The sequence below is a fragment of the Schistocerca cancellata genome, chromosome 1 (genome assembly GCF_023864275.1).
Source record: "Schistocerca cancellata isolate TAMUIC-IGC-003103 chromosome 1, iqSchCanc2.1, whole genome shotgun sequence".
NCBI classification, from domain to species: Eukaryota; Metazoa; Arthropoda; class Insecta; order Orthoptera; family Acrididae; genus Schistocerca; species Schistocerca cancellata.
Genome location: NC_064626.1, coordinates 179,993,699 through 180,015,579, shown reverse-complemented (window position 1 = coordinate 180,015,579; position 21,881 = coordinate 179,993,699). Strand labels below are relative to the sequence as shown.

At 47.0% G+C, this 21,881-nt stretch overlaps 1 protein-coding gene across 1 annotated transcript in view; it reads right to left on the bottom strand.

Moving 5' to 3' along the window:
• The window catches only part of LOC126161876 (glycoprotein 3-alpha-L-fucosyltransferase A-like), a 73,101-nt gene that overhangs the window by 47,203 nt on the left and 4,017 nt on the right, over positions 1–21,881 (bottom strand). Inside the window, exon 2 of the mRNA XM_049918050.1 lies at positions 3,246–3,396. Within this exon, the coding sequence (XP_049774007.1) occupies positions 3,246–3,396 (151 nt within the window). The remainder of the gene's footprint in view (positions 1–3,245; positions 3,397–21,881) is intronic.

The following is a 21,881-nucleotide window of genomic DNA, read 5'->3' as shown; positions in this document are numbered from 1 at the left end:
TCACGAAAACTGACAACATGTGAGGGAGCGGTGTGCTGACCACGTGCCTCTCCGTATGTGCATCCGGTGGCACCTAAAGGCTGAGGATGAAACGGCGGCCGGTCGGTACCATTGAGCCTGCAAGCCCCGTCCGGACAGTGTTTGTTTTTGTTTAACTTAGGTATATTACTGTAACGCAGGGGTTTCAACGTGTACCAGAACTGCAGAAGCGTACCCGCAAAAACACAAGAAATTAATCAAGTAACTTCATATTTTTCGAGGTTATAATTAAGACTGTATGACTATTTCTTGTATTTAACTTACTACTAGGGACGTTCAATAAGTAATGTAACAGCCTTTTCTCGGCCAATTTCTGTTAAAAAAATCGGAATTTGTCGTGAGACGTTGTGAAATATTCCCGTTTGAGTCCCTATATCCCCATAGGTGACAGGACTATACATAGCCTTCAAGACGGCGCCTGCAACGGAGGTGCGTTCCAAGCAGAGAGCTATCACTGAGTTTTTTTTGGCGGAAACCCAGAGCATCGCAGATATTCATAGCCACTTGCAGAATGTCTACTGAGACATGGCAATGAACAAAAGCACGGTGAGTCGTTGGGCGAGGCGTCTGTCACGCACAACTGTCCAATGTCCGGTGTGCTGGCCGGCCGACCACAGCTGTGAATCTTGCAATGTTGGAACGTGCGGACGTTCTCATTCGAGGTGATCGTCGAATCACAATCCAGCACTTCACTATTCAACTGGACGTCTTTGTCGGCTGTGCTGACACACTTGTCCACCAGTTGAGGTAATCAAAGGTGTGTGGCAGCTGGGTTCCTTGCCACTAAATAGAAGGCCATAAAAAGTAACGGAGGACCATCTGTGTGGAACTGATTGAGCGTTACGGGGCTGATTTGATAATTTTTTGTCGAACACGGGCCATGAAATATGGGTTCATCACTTGGAACCGGAAACAAAACGGCAATCCATGTAGTGAAGCTACATCATCTCCCCTCCGAAGAAAACATCCAAAGCTGTACTCTCAGCTGGTAAAGAAAGGACGGAGGTCTTCTGGGTGGTTATTTCGTTTTCGTCCTCCCTCATGGTCCAACGATCTACTCTGAAGTGTATTGTGCTAGCCTCGAGAAATTGAAGAAACTATTTCAGGGTGTTCGTCGCCACAAAAATACAGTCGAACTTCTTCTCCATGACAACGCAAGGTCTCACACAAGTCTAAGCATCCGAGACGAGCTCACGAACTTCGCTGGACTGTTCTTCCTCATCCACCCTAGAGCATGGAGCTCGAAGTTTCCAACTCCCATCTGTCTGGCCCAATGATGTATGCACTCCGCGGGAAGCATCACGTCAATGTGGGGGAGGTTACAGATGCAGTGAGGCGTTTACTCCGACATCAACGTGTGGAGTGATACCATGTGGGCATACAGCCCCTCCCAGTAAGGTAACGTAAGGTCGACCCATTGAACAGAGATCGTGTTGAAAAATAGGGTTTTGTAACCAGAAGAGTGGGGAAAAATATGGCGTTTTGCAATCCCGAATTAAACCAACCTGTTTTCAGAAAAAAAGTGTTGCATTACTTATTGAACGCACCACGTACCTGCAAACACACAAGAGGTTAATTATCTAACTTTATACACCACTACTTGGTAATAATTCTTCACTTGCTTAGGTCTATTAAATTTGCTTTTGAGGCATGTACACTACTGGCCATTAAAATTGCTACACCACGAAGATGACGTGCTACAGACGCGAAATTTAACCGACAGGAACAAGATGCTGTGATATGCAAATCATTAGCTTTCCAGAGCATTCACACAAAGTTGGCGCCGGTGGTGATACCTACAACGTGCTGACATGAGGAAAGTTTCCAACCGATTTCTCATTCACAAACAGCAGTTGACCGGCGCTGCCTGGTGAAACGTTGTTGTCATGCCTCGTGTAAGGAGGAGAAGTGCGTACCATCACGTTAGCGACTTTGATAAAGGTCGGATTGTAGCCTGTCACGGTTGCGGTTTATCGTATCGCGTCATTGCTGCTCGCGTTGGTCGAGATCCAATGACTGTTAGCAGAATATGGAATCGGTGGGTACAGGAGGGTAATACGGAACACCATGCTGGATCTCAACGGCCTCGTATCACTAGCAGTCGAGACGACAGGCATCTTACCCGCATTGCTGTAACGGATCGTGCAGCCACGTCTCGATCCCTGAGTGAACAGATGGGGACGTTTGGAAGACAACAACCATCTGCACGACGTTTGCAGCAGCATGGACTATCAGCTCGGAGACCATGGCTACAGTTGCCCTTGACGCTGCATCACAGGAGCGCCTGCGATGGTGTACTCAACGACGAACCTGGGTGCACGAATGACAAAACGTCATTTTTTCGGATGAATCCAGGTTCTGTTTACAGCATCATGATGGTCGCATCCGTGTTTGGCGACATCGCGTTGAACGCACGTTGGAAGCGTGTATTCGTCATCGCCATACTGGCGTATCAATCGGCGTGGTGGTATAGGGTGGCATACGTTACACGTCTCGGTCATCTTTTGTTCGCATTGACGGCACTTTGAACAGTGGACGTTACATTTCAGATGTGTTACGACCCGTGGCTCTACCCTTCATTCGATCCCTGCGAAACCCTACATTTCAGCAGGATAATGCACGACCGCATGTTGCAGGTCCTGTACGGGCCTACTGGATACAGAAAAAGTTCGAATGCTGCCCTGGCCAGCACATTCTCCAGATCTCTCACCAATTGAAAACGTCTGCTCAATGGTATCCGAGCAAAAGGCTCGTCACAGTACGCCAGTCACTACTCTTGATGAACTGTGGTATCGTGTTAAAGCGGCGTGGGCAGCTGTACCTATACACACCATCCAAGCTCTGTTTGACTCAATGTCCAGACGTGTCAAGCCCGTTTTTACGGCCAGAGGTGGTTGTTCTGGGTACTGATTTCTAGTATCTATGCACCCAAATTGCGTGAAAATGTAATCACATGTCAGTTCTAGGATAATATATTTGTACAATGAATACCCTTTTATCATCTGCATTTCTTCTTGGTGTAGCAATTTTAATGGCCAGTAGTGTCTTTTTGGAGGTGATAATTAAGATTGTATGACTAGCTTACTACTATCGTGCGACATAGCAAAATGGGTGAGCCGATAGGTGTATGCTCCCCTGGTAAGCACTGTGCGCATTGCGCCACGTAAGGCAGAGGTTACCGGCTACGAGGGAAGAGACGGATGCACCTTGCGGCGAGGGCGGCGGCGCAGCGGCGAGAACATGAGCTGCTCGACGATGCGGTCGGAGGCGGCAGGCGCCTCCCCAGGCCAGACACGGCGTGGAGCCGTGCCGTCACCGGGCTGCGGCCACTCCCAGCCGCCGGATATGAACCACGGCCTGCAGCACAAGCGGCGCGCTGTCACTAGCCTCAACTGCTGCGGCCTCAGCGAGCCGGACAAAGAACCTCGTCGATGAAATCTTCCTGGTTATCGGCCTAGTCGAGGCGTCGTTTTGCGGCAACATTTCGACAAGTTCTCTAATTACGAGGGTCACTCCAAAAGAAATGCACACTATTTTTTTTTAAATCCATCTTTTATTCTACATGTTTGAAAGTTTTACAGTGTGTAGATACATACTTTAGGAACAATATTTTCATTTCTCCACATAATTTCCAGCCCTTTCAACTGCCTTACGCCATCTTGGAACCAGCGCCTGTACAGCCGCATGGTAAAATTCTGGACCAACCTGTTGGATCCACTGTTTGGCAGCGTGCATCATCTTCAAACCTTGTTCCACGAAGAGAGTCTTTCAGTTTCCCGAAGAGATGATAGTCACATGGAGCCAGGTCAGGACTGTAAGGCGGGTGTTTCAGTGTTGTCCATCCGAGTTTTGTGATCGCTTCCATGGTTTTTTGACTGACATGTGGCCGTGCGTTGTCGTGCAACAGCAAAACATCCTGCTTTTGCCGATGTGGTCGAACACGACTCAGTCGAGCTTGAAGTTTCTTCAGAGTCGTCACATATGCATCAGAATTTATGGTGGTTCCACTTGGCATGATCTCCACAAGAAAGAGTCCTTCGGAATCGAAAAACGCTGTAGCCATAAATTTTTCAGCAGAAGGTGTGGTTTTGATTATTTTTTTTTCCTTGGGTGTATTTGCATGATGTCACTCCATTGATTGCCTCTACGTCTCTGGTGAAATATGATGGAGCCATGTTTTATCACCTGTCACAATTCTTCCAAGAAATTCATCTCCACCATTCTCGTACTGTTCCAAAAGTTCGCTGCATACCGTTTTTCTTGTTTCTTTTTGAGGCACTGTCAACATCCTGGGAACCCACCTGGCACAAACCTTTCTTAACGCCAACACTTTCAGTATTCTGCAAACACTTCCTTCCCCTATCCCGACGTAGCGTGACAATTCGTTCACTGTGATGCGTCTGTCAGTAGTTACCAATTCGTTAAATCTCTGCACATTGTCTGGAGTGCGTACAGTACGAGGCCTACCATTGCGAGAACAATCCTCAATATTGCCGTGCCCGTTTTCATCACGTAACCTGCTTGCCCACCGACTGACTGTACTACGATAGACAGCAGCATCTCCATACACCTTTTTCAACCTCTTGTGGATGTTTCCCACTGTCTCGTTTTCACAGCACAGGAATTCTATGACAGCACGTTGTTTCTGATGAACGTCAAGTGTAGCAGCCATCTTGAAGACATGGTGTGACGCCGCCACTCACGGGAACAGATTGAACTAAGTTTGAAAACAAGCGGGAAGGAGATATCTACACACTGTAAAATTTTCTCACATGCAGAATGAAAACTGTTTTACAAAAATATTGTGCATTTCTTTTGGAGTGACCCTCGTATCATCTTCAGATGAAGCGTCAGGTTCGTGTGCAGTTCGTTTTTTTATGGACTCTGGACCACAGACTCTTCTGCCTCGTGTGCAACGGCTGGGCCAGTCGCGCGCTTCCGAAAGAGTTGTCACGGATAGTGATGAGGGGGAATCGCAGATAGGGGTTCGGGGGGGGGGAGGGCTCTCAGCGTGTTGGAGGGTCCTGGTGCCACGCCCTGATGATTCTGTCTTCGCCGCTTTCACATCAGAAACCTCTTGACGTACTCTTGCTAGCGCTCTCAGTTGACAACACCATCATGGACCCATATCTCCACTGTCTCCTTGACGATCGAGTCCTAAGAGTCCGTCCGTCTGGCACAACGCCTCTGTCTGTTCAAATTCAAACGTAAGACCTTCGTCGAGGTTGCGCTCTGCCACTGCAGATTCGTCCGTTTGGCCGAACGCTTCTCACTTGTTGTGAGAGGCGCTGCTAAATACACCGTTGAGTCTGGCCGTGATTTCCCTCCACCACCGTCTGCGACGCCCCTTCCCTATGCGTGCGACTGGCCCAGCCGTTACAAACGAGTCATAGGAACCTGTGGTCCAACGTCTATAAAGACGCGAACTGGACATGAACCGGACACTTAGCCTAAAGACGACGAGCAGGAAACTTGTCGAAACGTTACCGCAGAATGACGCCTTGACTCGCCTGATAACCCAAAAAGACATTACCATCGAACCTCGCCGAGAAAGCCTGCATTCCCGGAAAGACTGTCGCATTTAGGCTGAATCTTTCGCTCTGCACTGGAATGTGCGCTGTTTTGTTACTTCATGGCAAATTCGAATTGTGTTCTGGACTGGGCCTCGAACCTGGAATCTTGCATGCTTTTACTGGCTGAGCTAACCAGACACGACTCGTCCTCGCAACTTTGCTCCTGCCAGAATTTTTTTCCTACTTCACAGAAGTCCTCCTTTCCAGATAAGTCACGACTGGATAAGGAAGGTTCTGGGTTCGAGTTACAGCCTAGATCGCAGTTTTATTCTGTCAGCAAGTTTCAAATCAGAGCGCACTCCGCTGCAGAGGGAAGAATACATTCTGGAAACAATCCCTTTGGCTGTGGCTACAACTGTCTTCACTCAGGGCGTGAAAGCGCACGTGGACGAGGATCTGTTCGAATTTTGTGACGTCACAATGTGGAATTTCATGTTCCATTGTATTCGTAAGAATGAAAGATTGAATTACACAAGTCAGATTTTTGTTTCGTGTAGAAGAAGCAAGATAGCTTTCTGCGTCATAGCAGAACTTGCACGATGCCATATTGGACTTGGTCATTTTCAGTTGAAGCCTTATTTAGTGGGTTTTGGATTATAACTTAACATCCTACGGATACATGCTCTGTAAGGGAACGGGGAAGTAGGAAAGCGTTCGTTCAGCTTCCAGCGCGGAGCACATGTTTCCGTCCCCGCTGAGTCCGCACCGCCGATTCGTCGCCCGCGCGGGTTAGCTATCCACGCGGAATAACAGTGCGTCTTTCTACCTGCCGGGCGGCCGCTTTTGCTGTCGTCAGCCATGGGCTTCTGCGACGGGCTTACACGTCAGGCTCCCGCTTCGTGTACAAGTCGGTACGCTGCAAGAACGCTGCCTGCTACAGAGTGTGTGTGCAACACGATTCGAATAAAGTTGAGTAAGTCAGTGGACTGTGTTCGAATGCTGATCAGCTGCTCGCCCTAAGAATCTCACACTCACACCGCCACCCATCCTGACCAGTAAAAGGCCTTATAGCTCTTTCAAAGCACTACCACAGTGAAGATCTCTCGAAAACGCGTCATTTTTGCTACAATTTGTTGTAATAAAATGATGGGAAACGTCATACTGGTGATTAAAGAATTTTCATATTAGTATTATTTGAAAACAGTCTTGGTTGCAATTTTAGTTTTTTTTATTTATCAAATGCGCGTTTCACCTTATTTAGGCATCTTCAGGCTGATCTTAATTTGGTATTTCTTAGGACGATCCATTAGACAGTGTAGCTAAAGGGTATCGTCGAGTAAAAATGGTTCAAATGGCTCTAAGCACTATGGAACTTAACATCTCAGGTCATCAGTCCCCTAGAGTTAGAACTACTTAAACCTAACTAACCTAAGGACATCACACACATCCATGCCCGAGGCAGGATTCGAACGTGCGACCGTAGCAGCAGCGCGGTTCTGAACTGAAGTGCCTAGAACCGCTCGGCCACAACGGCCGGCTATCGTCGAGTACATCAGGCCAACATCGCCTTCGTTAACCCCAGTAAATACTTTCTAGATGGACGTGAGTGACCCCAAGACCTGCATAACGCGTTCACGTTCACAGGAGCAAATAATAGAATAAGATGGGGCTTAACTAGTTAGCATAATGATAACTACAGGTCTTGGAGACACTCACGTCCGTCTAGAAAATATTTACTGAGGTTAACGACGGTGATGTTGGCCTCATGTACTCGACGATGCCCTTTAGCTACACCGTGTAATGAATCGTCCTAAGAAAACCAAATTAAGATCAGCCTGAAGATTCCTAAATAAGGTGAAACGCGCAGTTGATATACAAAAAAACTAAAATTGCATCCAAGACTGCTTTCAACTGATACTATTAAACACTGGTTTGCTGATTCATGCCACAGATGGATTGGAAGAATTTCTAATTTTCGTATTAGGTAGTTTTCGTATTGTAAATTACGTGTTATGAAAACCATTTCAGGGCAACAGCGCATCAACAATTTATCAAACTTCATCGTTCTAGGTACGATTTGTTGTAAATAAACGTTAGGAAATGTCATATCATCAACTACTGCAGCCGAGCTCGCTAACACATTTTTGTATGGTGCGCTCTGATCGGAGGTATGTCGGCTCGCATTCTGCTGGTGAAAATTTTTCACTGTCTGTATATAGCTGGCGAGTGGAGAAGAAGTGGTAGCGTAAAATTTCCGATCACAAATCTTTGCTCCGAAGTTCTTGGTTAAATTCCAGATCTCTTCACAGCGTCTCAGGATGTGAAGCCATGTGAAACAGTGACGGTGATCTGTCTGTCGGATGCGGATGTTAAGCTCGGCTGTCCCCTTGGTGCTGTTCGAGAGGAGCAGGCCATAAGGCAACATTGGGTTTCACTCCTCCCTCTCCCTTCCATTATTCCAGTAACACAAACCCAACGCTACACTGCACAAGTAATCATGACAGTCAACCACACGACAGAGATACACACTTGACACTTCATAACAATTTGGAGGAAGGGAATGGCAAACCATCTTCACTAGGACCTCGTCTTGAGCGGCGATACAGGATTTCTACATCTGTTCCCCTGTGCTCAATCCATGGGTGTGGAATTACTTTGGCATGAATGACATATCGTCTTTAAGGTATCGTAAGATATAGCTGTACTTAACACCATTTCACGGTTAAATGTAGTTGGGTACTCTTTTACTCTTTCGCGTCCCGACACAGGTCCAAGAACAAATACAGAGTTCGTGAGGCCTAGCAGCACAATCAGGAGGTTGACAACAATATTGTTCTGCTGTGCGGGACGTTTTCCCTAATCAATCTTTATAAGGGAGTCGAGAGGGAGTAAATCTCAAGTAGCAAAATCACATGAAATCTTACATTGCCTATAACCAAGTTTATTCATCATTAAATACATGTTATGTGAGATGTCGGATCAACAGTGCCCCTAACACATATTAGCCGCAACCCCTTTCATATTATTCTGTTCTTCTACTCATGGGCATCACCTTACCAAGAGACAAGAGACAATTAGACTTTTGTTCTAATCACTGTCAGATACACCAATCTGGGTGCCTAACTCAGTGACAAGTGCAATTATTGCCACTCTTTCTGTCTTCCCCCCCATGAACCATGGACCTTGCCGTTGGTGGGGAGGCTTGCGTGCCTCAACGACACAGATAACCGTACCGTAGGTTCAACCACGACGGAGGGGTATCTGTTGAGAGCCAGACAAACGTGTGGTTCCTGAAGAGGGGCAGCAGCCTTTTCAGTAGTTGCAGGGGCAACAGTCTGGATGATTGACTGATCTGGCCCTGTAACACTAACCAAAACGGCCTTGCTGTGCTGGTACTACGAACGGCTGAAAGCAAGGGGAAACTACGACCGTAATTTTTCCCGAGGGCATGCAGTTTTACTGTATGGTTAAATGATGATGGCGTCCTCTTGGGTGAAATATTCCGGAGGTAAAATAGTCCCCCATTCGGATCTCCGGGCGGGGACTACTCAGGAGCACGTCGTTATCAGGAGAAAGAAAACTGGTGTTCTACGGATCGGAGCATGGAATGTCAGATCCCTTAATCAGGCAGGTAGGTTAGAAAATTTAAAAAGGGAAATGGATAGGTTAAAGTTAGATATAGTGCGTATTAGTGAAGTTCGATGGCAGGAGCAACAAGATTTTTGATCAGGTGAATACAGGGTTATAAATACAAAATCAAATAGGGGTAATGAAGGAGTAGGCTTAATAATGAATAAAAAATAGGAGTTCGGGGAAGCTACTACAAACAGCATAGTGAATGCATTATTGTGTCCAAGATAGACACGAAGCCCAAACCTACTACAGTAGTACAAGTTTATATGCCAACTAGCTCTGCAGATGACGAAGAAATTGATGAAATGTATGATGAGATAAAAGAAATTATTCAGGTAGGAAACGAATATTTAATAGTCATGGGTGACTGGAATTCAACAGTAGGAAAAGGAAGAAAAGGAAACGTAGTAGGTGAATATGGATTGGGGCTAAGAAATGAAAGAGGAAGCTGCCTGGTAGAATTTTGCACAGAGCATAACTTAATCATAGCTAACACTTGGTTCAAGAAACTTAAAATAAGGTTGTATACATAGAAGAACCCTGGAGATACTAAAAGGTTTCACATAGATTATATAATGGTAAGACAGAGATTTAGGAACGAGATTTTAAATTGTAAGACATTTCCAGGGGCAGATGTAGTCTCTGACCACAATCTATTGGTTAGGAACTGTAGATTAAAACTGAAGAAACTGCAAAAAGGTGGGAATTTAAGGAGATGGGACCTGGAAAACTGAAAGAACCAAAGGTTGTACAGAGTTTCTGGGAGAGAATAAGGGAACAATTGACAGGAATGGGGGAAAGAAATACAGTAGATGAAGAATGGATAGCTTTGAGGAATGAAATAGTGAAGGCAGCAGAGGATCAAGTAGGTAAAAAGACGAGGGCTAGTAGAAATCCTTGGGTAACAGAAGAGATACTGAATTTAATTGATGAAAGGAGAAAATACAAAAATGCAGCAAGTGAAGCAGGCAAAAAGGCATACAAACGTCTCAAAAATGAGATTGCCAGGAAGTGCAAAATGACTAAGCAGGGATGGCTAGAGGACAAATGTAAGGATGTAGAGGCTTATCTCATGAGGGGTAAGATAGATACTGCCTACAGGAAAATTAAAGAGACCTATGGAGAAAAGAGAACCACTTGCATGAATATCAAGAGCTCAGATGGAAACCCAGTTCTAAGCAAAGAAGGGAAAGCAGAAAGGTGGAAGGTGGAAGGAGTATATAGAGGGTCTATACAGGGGCAATGTTCTTGAGGACAATATTATGGAAATGGAAGAGGATGTAGATGAAGATGAAATGGGAGATATGATACTGCGTGAAGAGTTTGACAGACCACTGAAAAATCCATTAGAACTACTGACGGCCTTGGGAGAGCCAGTCTTGACAAAACTCTACCATCTGGTGAGCAAGATGTATGAAACAGGCGAAATACCCTCAGACTTCAAGAAGAATATAATAATTCCAATCCCAAAGAAAACAGGTGTTGACAATGTGAAAATTACCGAACTATCATTTTAATAAGACACAGCTGCAAAATTCTAACGCGAATTCTTTACAGGCGAATGGAAAAACTGGTAGAAGCCGACCTCGGGGAAGATCAGTTTGGATTCCGTAGAAATGTTGGAACACGTGAGGCAATACTGACCCTAAGACTTATCTTAGAAGAAAGATTAAGTAAAGGCAAACCTACGTTTCTAGTATTTGTAGACTTAGAGAAAGCTTTTGACAATGTTGACTGGAATACTCTCTTTCAAATTCTGAAGGTGGCGGGGGTAAAATACAGGGAGCGAAAGGCTATTTACGATTTGTATAGAAAGCAGATGGCAGTTATAAGAGTCGAGGGACATGAAAGGGAAGCAGTAGTTGGGAAGGGAGTGAGACAGGATTGTAGCCTCTCCCCGATACTATTCAATCTGTATATTGAGCAAGCAGTAAAGGAAACAAAAGAAAAGTTCGGAGTAGGTATTAACATCCATGGAGAAGAAATAAAAACTTTGAGGTTCGCCGATGACATTGTAATTCTGTCACAGACAGCAAAGGACTAGAAAGAGCAGCTGAACGGAATTGACAGTGTCTTGAAAGGAGGATATAAGATGAACATCAACAAAAGCAAAACGAGGATAATGGAATGTAGTCGAATTAAGTCGGGTGATGCGGAGGGAATTAGATTAGGAAATGAGAAACTTAAAGTAGTAAAGGAGTTCTGCTATTTGGGGAGCAAAATAACTGATGATAGTCGAAGTAGAGAGGATATCAAATGTAGGCTGGCAATGGCAAGGAAAGCGTTTCTGAAGAAGAGAAATTTAATACCATCGAGTATTTATTTAAGTGTCAGGAAGTCGTTTCAGAAAATATTTGTATGGAGTGTAGCCATGTATGGAAGTGAAACATGGATATAAATAGTTTAGACAAGAAGAGAATAGAAACTTTCGAAATGTGGTGCTACAGAAGAATGCTGAAGATTAGATGGGTAGATCACATAACTAATGAGGAGGTATTGAATAGAATTGGGGAGAAGAGGAGTTTGTGGCACAACTTGACTAGAAGAAGGGATCGGTTGGTAGGACATGTTCTGAAGCACCAAGGGATCACCAATTTAGTACTGGAGGGCAGTGTGGAGGGTAAAAATCGTAGAGGGAGACCAAGAGATGAATACACTAAACAGATTCAGAAGGATGTAGGTTGCAGTAAGTACTGGGAGATGAAGAAGCTTGCACAGGATAGAGTAGCACGGAGAGCTGCATCAAACCAGTCTCAGGACTGAAGACCACAACAACAACAACTTTCTGTCTTGTATTAAATCATCCATCTCTCTGACCTAATTCACGAGAGACATATACTGTACAACTACTTGTTCCTACTAACAAATGAATGCTGAGCACTAACTGCTTCAGACAAAGATCAACCGTCCTTGTTCACCATTAAATATGAAACTTTATCCAATGCTTGTAACACACTCGCTACTTCTATTACTAGTGTCTCCTTCGCCGAATTATTACTATCTTCTCATAGATAAGTTCCACCACTCCATCAGTTGTTGTGGCTAGGGCTGTAGCTTCTGCTCTCCAATGGCGTTGGTCGCTGCCTCGGCTGCACTGCCGATGATTACTTGATGCGGACTGCCTGTTACTGTTACCCTTTTAAACGCTTTCGAAGGCCCTTCCAACTCGCGTACAGTGCCTTGTATCCAGGTTTCATTCAGTACCAACTTATTTTTCTGTGTTTCCGGAATATTCTGTCTCTGCGTGCTCGTGTTGACTTCCTGCTAGTAGGCAGAGTTCCAAGTCGGGTAATCGATGGCCCTGACCTTCACTCCCCATGGCCTCATGGTGTTTACCCCAGTGCGACTGTTGGTCTCCGGCATCACACGTCCTTTGAATGTTCTATGCGTCTGTGTGTCTCTAAGTAGTACATGCAGAAGTCTCTGCCCAGAGGTTTTGGTTGAATGTTTTCTCTCTGCAACATGATTGATTTTCTACGGTCACGACAATTCATCTGCACGTTTTTTACAGAATCCTGGAATTTTATTATTAATATTTGTAATACTCGCTGTCCACCCTAGACGACTGTAAAACCGAGGTCTGGTCAGATGAGGTCTGATTTCACTTGGTAAGAACTGACGATAGGGTTCGAGCGTGGAGCAAACCCCTCGAAGTCGTGAATTCAAGTCGTCGACAAGGCACTGTGCAAGCTGGTGGTGTCTCCATAATGCAGTGGACTGTGTTTAAATTGAATGAACTGGGTTCTCTGGTCAAAATAAACTGATCATTGGTTATGTTCGGCGCTACGTGGAGACCATTTGCAGCCATTCATGGACTTTATGTTCTAAAATAACAATGGAATTTTTCTGGATGACAATGCGCCATGTCCCCAGACCACAACTGTTCGCAGTTGGCTGGAGAAACATTCTGGACAGTTCGAGCGAATGATTTGGCCACAGTCGAACGTAATCGAGAGGTCAGTTGGTGCACTAAATCTAGCACCAGCAACACTTCTGCAATTATGGACGGCTTTAGAGGCACTACGGCTCAATATTTCTGCAGGATACTCCCAACGACGTCTAGAGTCAATGACACATGGAGTGGCTGCACTATGCCATGCAAAAGGAGGGCATGCTATTAGGAGGTATCCCATGACTTGAACCCTACCGTCAGCTCTTAGCAACTGGAAATGGTACTCATCTGACCAGAATTTTGCTTTGCAGTCGTCTAGGGACCAAACAATTTGGTCACGAGCGTAGGAGAGGCGCTTCAGGCGATGTCGTGCTGTTAGCAAAGACACTCGCGTCAGTCGGCTGCTACCGTAGCCTGTTAAAGCCAAATTTCGCCACACTGTCCTAATGGATACATTCGTCGTAGGTCTCACATTTGTTTATGCGGTTATTTCACGCAGTGTTGCTTGTCTCTTAGCACCGAAAACGCTACGCAAACGTCGTTGCTCTCGGTTCTTAAGTTAAGACCGTCGTCACACGTCCCTCCCCTCTTCAGAGAAGACCACATAGATACAGCACAATCCCCCCATTTGGAGGCATAGGCCGACGACGTCGACGACGAGCCCGCACCTCACCCACAGATCGCTACAGGATTGAGGAACAATTCCCTAGTGCCCCCCAGCTTTCCGAGTGAATTTTATTGGACCTTCAACGCAAAGATGGTTCCACATTGGACAGAGATGTTCCAAGAGTAGTTGAGTCATTCCTTTCCCACCCCCACCGGACTTTAATCAATGTCATTCACACACCGGTGCCCAAACAACAGGGCGAATGCACACCACCCACTTCCACCCCCTCGCATTACTCATTGTGGATTATAAAATCTACGTGCATCTCTTGGCAGCACGCATGTCTGAAGCGTTACCTGCAGTACATTCTCTGGAACTAACATAGCTAGGCTGTGGGGCCGCCCTTCGGACAGCCAAAGATTAATATCAGTATTTTATTGCGCTTGCCGTGTTCTGCAGCCTCCTTTCGGCACTGGTGTCGATAGATTCCAGCAGTGCCTTCAACTGAATCCTCCATTGTTGTCTCCTCTGTTGCAGAATGCATGGGGTCCCCCCCCCCACCGCCACCACACCATCACCACCACCACCACCATTCTTAGATGCAATTCGCTACTTACTTTGCAATGCCATATCCAAGTTCTGGGTGAATGGACAATTGGCTGGACCAAACCCTGTTCAGCTTACAGTCAGGCAGGTATTCCCTTTGTCCACTATGTTGTATGCGATCACCCTCGAGCCTCTCATCAAAGGCCTGCTACATTGTCTTACCAGACTTACATTATGGGGCCACAGATTCCACTGCTGGGCCTATGCAGACGACCTCCTCATTCTCACACACTCACCTGCAGAAATACGCAAAGCCATAGCACGGATCCAACTGATGGACAGTCGTTGAGCTGTCACCTCAATGTTACCACATCGATGATCATGAATATCTGACATGGACTCCAGGACAAGGAACCACTTCCATTGAAAGGGTACAGTACCGCCCGACATTGAAAATAGGTACAACATACTTCATTATTCTTGTCAGTACAACACATTTTTTCTAATAATAACTCAATTTCAATTAATACAGCGAAGCCGGATACCAGTGGGAGAAAGAATGACAATTTATTTATTTAATTGATCACATGTGCACTCCCACAAAATAAATCCCTACATCCAGTTTGGTGAGATCTGTGAAATGAATGAATGTATGGTCGTCTGCTAACCGCAGATAGTGAATGTGAATATATGATCATCTTTGAGACGTTCTTTTGTTCACCTTTGGTGGAACCAAAGAGATGAAACTTACTGGAGCTTTGAGCGCCTGAAATGTGGCTGACCAATACGGTAGCAAGGTGCTACCCCACTTCGGCAGAGGTGCGAGAGGACCTGAAGAACGGCCATGTTTCAGCACTCTGCCGCTGAATCTAGTGTTGGTAAACCTTTCTTAGGTGTGCTCCGTAAAGACAAAAGAGTGGAGACATGGTACACATGTGAAATACTTAAGAGTAGTTTGGAATAATAATTTCTCTATTTCAGGAACTTTTGTGGGGAGAATTAAATGTCAGGCAGGTAATATTAATGGGATCGTAGTAATCTTCGGAAGTGACCAACGGTCACAATGAAACCACGTGTAGCAATAAGTTGAAATACTTCCGAGTGCTTAAGTTAAGCTGAATTACTAGTGTGTGTACTATAAGTAGGAAATATTTAAGAAATGGCGTGTGCAGGACTTGAAATTAGAGACGAGTACTTCCACGTGGTGAGTACTGTGTGAGTCTCAATCTGTGTAAGAGACAAAGGATAAAGAGAAGTACTCGTCCATGGTATCAGTTGAGGACTCGCGTGTGTGATGAATATGTTCTTAATATTACTTTGCGTGTTATGTTTCCGTGTGACGCTTGATTCAAACTATAATACTCTGAGAGAGAAGCAAGGTGAGTCAGCAACGCCACTTGGCTTGCATTGCACAGGAAGACGTGCATATGTCCTCCAGGGTTCATAGTAGGAAAGAAAAATTACGAAGTGGGGCAGTGTCGTGTGAAACTAGGATGAATACTAATTGAAGTGGGAAAGCTGAAAGTGATAATGTTGTGACTATTCCTTGTGTTGTATTCCATGTTGCAGTGTGGAGTATGTCATGTGATTTAAGTATGTGTGGTTTGCATGGGAGAGTAGCAAGGTAGTTTCAGAGGTAGTGGGTTATGCATGTTCCTTTTGTACCGCTCGGTCTGGAGGAAAGTTTCGTGATGATGGTTGTGAGAGTCGAAGTGTGAGATATAGCAAAACATCCGCCATCCTATCTAGAAAGTGCACTGTTGCATTAAATAATTTCGAGACCATAAGATAGAGAATCACCAATGTAAAGCCATGCCCACTGGGTGGAATTTCTCATGTGTTATTGTTGTAGGTTATAGAATTTGTGTGTTTGGATTATAGAATTTATCGGAATAAATAATATAGTGAAAAGAAAAAGATTGGTGGCCTTTTCCTTCGAATTGTATGTTGTCATGATATCCAGAATTTATAATGTGTGCGCCATTCATATTCAGTGCGATGGCCACATGTTGATAAAAGCCATTAAATAAGAAAGAAAATATGGTATTGCCAGTGTGTAGTGAACAGTCAGTGTTGCGTAAATTACTAATAGTCAGATGTGCGTTTCCGTTGCGTAATATTCAAACAGGAGAATAACTTGTAACTTAATTGTGAGTACTAGAGTTCATGTTACTCGATAAATAAGAATGAGCCCACTCGCATGGCAGACCACTCATCTTGCAGGCCCGACTGCTTGATGCCACAGTATGAGCAAGGCATGTTGGTGCCTCTCACCATTTTCCATAGTGACACTGCTCAATTACCTAGCATCGACTTTACCAGTTCCACTCAGCATACTGTGGCAAAAACGTAACATCAGTTGCTGCAGTCCGTCCCTTACCATGTTTACCACAGCCTCCTGCACAGCCTGAACCCACTACAGAGAGTGAATTACGTCAACAAATAAGTGGCATCTAAATTGGTCCGAGCTGCGCAACTACTCGCTCTACTACTGATACTGGGATGTCCAACAGGCTCTTGGGTAGAGCCCGCACACAATGCCGTGGCTGGTACATGCGCAGAAGACTGGGCATGTATGAGAGCAGTAGTGATGAGGGTTACGGGCAGGTGTTGGAGGGGAAATGCCGAGCACTGGAGGGGGAGTGCCATTCCAAAGTGAAGCCAACGCTCACATTTTTTGTAAATATTAAGTGGGGCCCCTCCATGCCCACACTTGTATAGTGACCATTCAAAAAGCTCTGTCACCTATGCTTTGGTTAGTATCTAAAAAGAATTCCACCGAAAATGAAGAGATTTATTTTCACCTGGCTTGTTAGCCATTTGTAACATTCGGAATAGCGTAATGAGATACGAATTTTGAATAAGACCTACACATTTCTCTAGGTACCATGTTAAAATATGCCTCTTTCGCCAAAACACAGCGAAGTTTACAGTTTCACCTCACTAACATGTTCTGCAGCCCCAATTGTGAGAGAATTCTGAAACAGTGGTTTATTAATTTTGGTAATTGGGGAACTGAGGAAAAGTAAGGCCAGTGGCTTGTGGTAGAACACATCCTAGGTACAAAAATAAACAGGTAATGTCTTCACTGATGTTGTTCCAAAACCCATAGCATTTCTTGTTTAACCAGTTATCAATGGCCCTTAAAAATTACTTTCTTTCGTCGAACAAGTCTGTAGTTAGTGGAATATTACGGTGGATAATGAAGTCTTACATAATAATGATACGGCAAAATACTCTCCTCTTTGCTTGCTATCATTTGTCAAAATCTCAATTCGGTACCTGATACCCTTTATGAAATGTGAGGAATGTTGAGAATATTTCACTCTGGCTTGAAGGCTGGATTGGTGCGATCGCAATTGAATGTGCTACGTCAGATCAATTTTCTCGACATTAGTGACAGATAAACACCTCTACCCGAGTCTAAAGAAAAATTCAATATGTTAGCTAAATATCATATGCAGCATCACATTATTTAACATGCATCAAACGCAAAATCATAGCTACCTCTATTTTTCATTGAAAACTTTTCCGAATTTTGCGCAGTGTCTTACATCCTCGTAAACATCACAATAACTATGACCATTAACGAAATGATGGGCACATCATCATGAACCTGACATATAAAGTTGTAAGTAAAGCAAAAATAAAATCATTTTTACCGAGCAGTTTCTGTAATATCGTCTGAGGCAGACTACAGGGTATGCGCATTGAATCTGTCACCGCCGACGGCCGAAGAGAGGCAGATAAACGAATGAACTCGCCCAGCTCTTCTGGAAGGAAATTTGTCACTGCGCATCGGCCACCACATCCGGTGCGGGCTCTACTTCGTTTTCGCTGGCACCGTCTTCAAAACCCGATATGAGACCCTTACCCTGCGTGTTACGAAAGGTGGCCTTGGTCTTGTCCATGTTTGGGCCAGAGCCACTGCGTTATACACTCCTGGAAATTGAAATAAGAACACCGTGAATTCATTGTCCCAGGAAGGGGAAACTTTATTGACACATTCCTGGGGTCAGATACATCACATGATCACACTGACAGAACCACAGGCACATAGACACAGGCAACAGAGCATGCACAATGTCGGCACTAGTACAGTGTATATCCACCTTTCGCAGCAATGCAGGCTGCTATTCTCCCATGGAGACGATCGTAGAGATGCTGGATGTAGTCCTGTGGAACGGCTTGCCATGCCATTTCCACCTGGCGCCTCAGTTGGACCAGCGTTCGTGCTGGACGTGCAGACCGCGTGAGACGACGCTTCATCCAGTCCCAAACATGCTCAATGGGGGACAGATCCGGAGATCTTGCTGGCCAGGGTAGTTGACTTACACCTTCTAGAGCACGTTGAGTGGCACGGGATACATGCGGACGTGCATTGTCCTGTTGGAACAGCAAGTTCCCTTGCCGGTCTAGGAATGGTAGAACGATGGGTTCGATGACGGTTTGGATGTACCGTGCACTATTCAGTGTCCCCTCGACGATCACCAGTGGTGTACGGCCAGTGTAGGAGATCGCTCCCAACACCATGATGCCGCGTGTTGGCCCTGTGTGCCTCGGTCGTATGCAGTCCTGATTGTGGCGCTCACCTGCACGGCGCCAAACACGCATACGACCATCATTGGCACCAAGGCAGAAGCGACTCTCATCGCTGAAGACGACACGTCTCCATTCGTCCCTCCATTCACGCCTGTCGCGACACCACTGGAGGCGGGCTGCACGATGTTGGGGCGTGAGCGGAAGACGGCCTAACGGTGTGCGGGACCGTAGCCCAGCTTCATGGAGACGGTTGCGAATGGTCCTCGCCGATACCCCAGGAGCAACAGTGTCCCTAATTTGCTGGGAAGTGGCGGTGCGGTCCCCTACGGCACTGCGTAGGATCCTACGGTCTTGGCGTGCATCCGTGCGTCGCTGCGGTCCGGTCCCAGGTCGACGGGCACGTGCACCTTCCGCCGACCACTGGCGACAACATCGATGTACTGTGGAGACCTCACGCTCCACGTGTTGAGCAATTCGGCGGTACGTCCACACGGCCTCCCGCATGCCCACTATACGCCCTCGCTCAGAGTCCGTCAACTGCACATACGGTTCACGTCCACGCTGTCGCGGCATGCTACCAGTGTTAAAGACTGCGATGGAGCTCCGTATGCCACGGCAAACTGGCTGACACTGACGGCGGCGGTGCACAAATGCTGCGCAGCTAGCGCCATTCGACGGCCAACACTGCGGTTCCTGGTGTGTCCACTGTGCCGTGCGTGTGGTGGTGGTTGTTGGGATGTTTAAGGGGGACTAAACAGCGAAGGTCATCAGTCCCCCATTCCAAAATCAGGCGAGCCGAAAATCTACGGAGCAGGTAAAAACCAAAGGGGGAGGAGACGTCCCCCCAGGCGCTAAAAGAACACAAATGGAGCAACAAACATTACAGACAAGAACAGGACAGAGGAACACCAGACAGAAAGAAACAGAAGAAAGGAAGACGGCCGGAGACTGGTTGACTGACCACGAGAACAAAAAAGGGAAAGAGCCAACCATCTCACGGCACACCAGAACAGCAACAGACACAAGGACAAAAGACACAGAAAAGGAAAGGTGCAGGACCTCCCTAAATCGAACCATAAAACGGACTACCACGGATAAAATTTAAAACGGCATCAGCCATGGAGGCATCGTCAGATAAAACCAAAGCCAAAGTGCCCGGGAGATTAAAAGATTGCCGGAGTGTGCGCAGTCGAGGACACTCCAGCAAAATGTGGCCGACCGTCAGCCGGGACCCACACCGACACAAGGGGGGATCCTCCTGACGCAACAGATGGCCGTGCGTCAGGTATGTATGGCCGATGCGCAGCCGACACAGGACTACCGAGTCCCTGCGAGAAGCCCGCAGGGAGGAACGCCACACATCAGTCGTCCCCTTGACAGCTCGCAGTTTATTCGGGGCTGTCATGCCACGCCACTCAGCAGCCCACATCCCAATCAGCTTACGGCGCAACACCATCTGCTGGTCGCGAGCCGTAAGGCCGACCTCCAAAGCCGGGGCGTCGATCGCCCCTTTGGCCAGCCTGTCTACACGTTCGTTCCCTGGGATGCCAACATGACCGGGCGTCCAAACCAGGACCACCGAACGACCAGAACGGGCAATGGCGGAAACAGTCTCCTGAATGGAGGACACCAGAGGAGAGGAGGGATAACAGCGGTTGATGGCCTGAAGGCTGCTCAGGGAGTCACTGCAGATGACGACGGACCTACCTGAGCAGAAACGCATATGCTCAAGAGCGCGCAATATGGCCACCAGCTCTGCAGTAAAAACACTGCAGCCAGCCGGCAAGGAGCGTTGCTCAACATGGGCAGCGTGAGCAAAAGAGTAGGCAGCGCGACCATCAACCAGGGAACCATCAGTGTAGACAGTCTCACAGTCCGAAAATGAGGCGAGGAGAGCAAGAAAACGGCGACGGAGGGCCACAGGCGGAACCGAGTCCTTGGGTCCCTGTGCCAAGTCCAGACGGACGGACGGCCGGGACAAACACCAGGGAGGCGTAGGTGCACGGACCTGGAAGGGAGGCAGAAGAGGGAATGACCCCAGTTCGGACAGCAGGGACTGGACACGGACAGCGACGGAAAGCCCAGACCTAGGTCGCCGTTCGGGCAGATGGAGGACCATGGCAGGGAAAAGCAGGCGACGATTGGGATGACCTGGCGAGCAATGAACGTGGACAGCATAGTCGACGAGCAGACGATGGCGGCGAATCCGCAGCGGGGGAACCCCGGCCTCCACCAGTAGACTATCCACGGGGCTGGTGCGAAAAGCGCCAGTGGCAAGCCTAACCCCACAGTGGTGTATGGGGTCTAACAACTTCAACACTGAGGGGGACGCAGACCCATAGGCCAGGCTCCCATAATCAAGCCGGGACTGCACAAGGGCTCGGTACAACCGCAGCAGCGTGCAGCGATCTGCACCCCAAGACATGTGGCTAAGGCAGCGGAGGGCGTTGAGGTGCCGCCAGCATTTTTGCTTCAGCTGAGTAACATGAGGAACCCATGTGAGCCGGGCATCAAACACGAGTCCCAAGAAGCGGCAAGTGTCCACCACTTCAAGCAGGTGGCCGTCGAGGTAAAGTGCAGGATGAGGGTGGACCGTCCGACGCCTGCAGAAGTGCATTACTCGAGTCTTGGCAGCAGAGAACTGAAAGCCATGAGTCAGAGCCCATGACGCTGCCTTGCGAACGGCGACTTGCAGCCTGCGTTCGGCGACTCCCGTAGTCGTGGAGCTAAATGAGATGCAGAAGTCGTCGGCATACAAAGAAGGAGACACCGACGACCCCACTGCTGCTGCCAGACCATTAATGGCCACTAAAAATAAGGAGACGCTCAACACCGAGCCCTGCGGGACCCCATTTTCCTGTATATAAGAGGAACTAGAGGTGGCACCGACTTGCACCCGGAAAGAGCGGCGCAATAAAAAGTTTTGAAGAAAAGCCGGGAGCCGACCACGAAGACCCCACCCATGCAACGTGGCGAGGATGTGATGCCTCCATGTGGTGTCATACGCCTTCCGCAGATCGAAAAATACAGCAACGAGATGCTGACGTCGGGTAAAAGCCGTACGGACAGCAGATTCCAGCCGCACCAAATTGTCCACTGCAGACCGGCC